This window comes from Saprolegnia diclina (genome assembly GCF_000281045.1).
Source record: "Saprolegnia diclina VS20 unplaced genomic scaffold supercont1.15, whole genome shotgun sequence".
In the NCBI taxonomy this organism is placed as follows: Eukaryota; Oomycota; class Saprolegniomycetes; order Saprolegniales; family Saprolegniaceae; genus Saprolegnia; species Saprolegnia diclina.
In genome coordinates this window covers 827,740-829,275 of record NW_008246082.1, presented here as the reverse complement: position 1 = coordinate 829,275, position 1,536 = coordinate 827,740, and the positions used below count along the sequence as shown (strand labels likewise).

Sequence of the window (1,536 nt, the reverse complement as noted above, 5' to 3'; positions counted from 1 at the left end):
GTATTTGCATACAAACACCAAGTGTATCGCTCCGAGGCTGTTCGAACGGCCAGCGAGCTGGATACGATGGGACGCGGGCCGTTCGGATATCTCGTGCAAAAATCGCGAAAACATATTGAATAAATGTACCAAATTTCAGTGTTGTAGCAACGTCACACCTCGGGATGTACGTAGTTTCTCAGTCGCCACCCCTTACCATAGCTATGTACGTGTAAATACAGCGCCAGAAATGACACGACAGTACTATCTATACCAGACAACTATAAGAACAACCACGTGCGATAGGACAATAACGTTACCCGTTGTCGACCGACTGGAATCCGATCTTGGGTCCAATGTCGCCAATCTCGAGGCCCGGGAGCGTGGCGTGCGTCGTCGGGTCCCGCAGTGGCACCAAGAAGGCCTGCACACCGCGGTCCTTGCCGTTGAGCGTCAATCGGGCGTGGAGGACAATGTGCGTTGCCGTCTTGCCGAGACCACCGGGCCACCACTTGCGGCTTGTGAGCGTCGGTGAGTGCAGGACAAACTCTTCGGTCGTCGCATCGTAGATCGCAGTCGTCTCGATGCCTTGAACGTTGGAGCCGTGACCGAGCTCCGTCTGTGCATAGCCCCCGAGGATCTTGGCCTCGCGCGCGAGCGGGAGCCAGTAGGCACGCTGCTCGTCGTCCATCTGCGTCTCGAGCGTCGGGATGAACATGGACCGGTGGACGTCGATGGGCAGCGGCTCGCCGAGGAGCTCGTACACAAACGTCCGCTCAGTGGCGTCGGTAAGGTTGTGCTCTTGCAAGAAGCGCGTGTACGCGTGCGCCTTTTGCAGCGCAAAGGTATACCGCTCCTTGTGGTTGCGGTACATCATGTCGCGGTCTGAGAGGACCGGGTGCGCTTCGACAAGCGACCGGAGGTAGACCATGCGCGCCTGCCACGCCTTGGAGCCAAGGACAAGGTCAACGCACGCCTCAGTCGTGAACGTCGCGGTCGCCCGCTCGGCAGCGAGCCGCTCGATGGCCACGTCGGCGAGCTCCTTGGGCACCGTCATCGAAAAGGCAAAGTGAGCTTGTTGTGATGGCCTTTCTAGCACCGCCGTCTGTGATTGGCTACTGCCTGGATTTGGATTTGGTTTAAATTACATACAAATAACAAGATATTAAAAAAGCGAAATGCCAACGTCGACCAAGTTGAAGCAGTAGCTTGGTCATATAGAAGGTGCACGCCGCTGGAGTCGCTGCGCAGAGTTCACGCCGTTGATCGAAGCGCAACAAGCGTGCGACGATGACAGAGCGCCCATGTAGCGCTGCAGAGTGCGCCAACGACACTCTTGGTGCTTGGAGTAGCTGCATCGATGCGCCGAGGTCGTCGTGCCCATGGCATGGCCTCCGCAGCTCACTCGGCCACGTACTCGACAAACGGTACCGGCTTCGATCCTCGGCTCGCTTTGTCATCCTTCCCTAGAGCTCTCATTTCCGCGGGCTGGCTCGTTTATCATCTTTGCCCACATTGCACTTCCGGGCGACACAACGTCGGAACGATTCGACTTTG

General features: G+C 57.3%; 1 protein-coding gene across 1 annotated transcript; it reads right to left on the bottom strand.

The window, feature by feature from the left end:
* Nucleotides 1-295: 295 nt before the first annotated feature.
* On the bottom strand, nt 296-1,036 carry SDRG_05843 (hypothetical protein; the record flags this gene model as incomplete). Its single annotated transcript, XM_008611583.1, has 1 exon — nt 296-1,036. One exon carries the CDS (start codon nt 1,034-1,036, stop codon nt 296-298), a length of 741 nt encoding a protein of 246 aa, XP_008609805.1.
* Nucleotides 1,037-1,536: the final 500 nt, after the last annotated feature.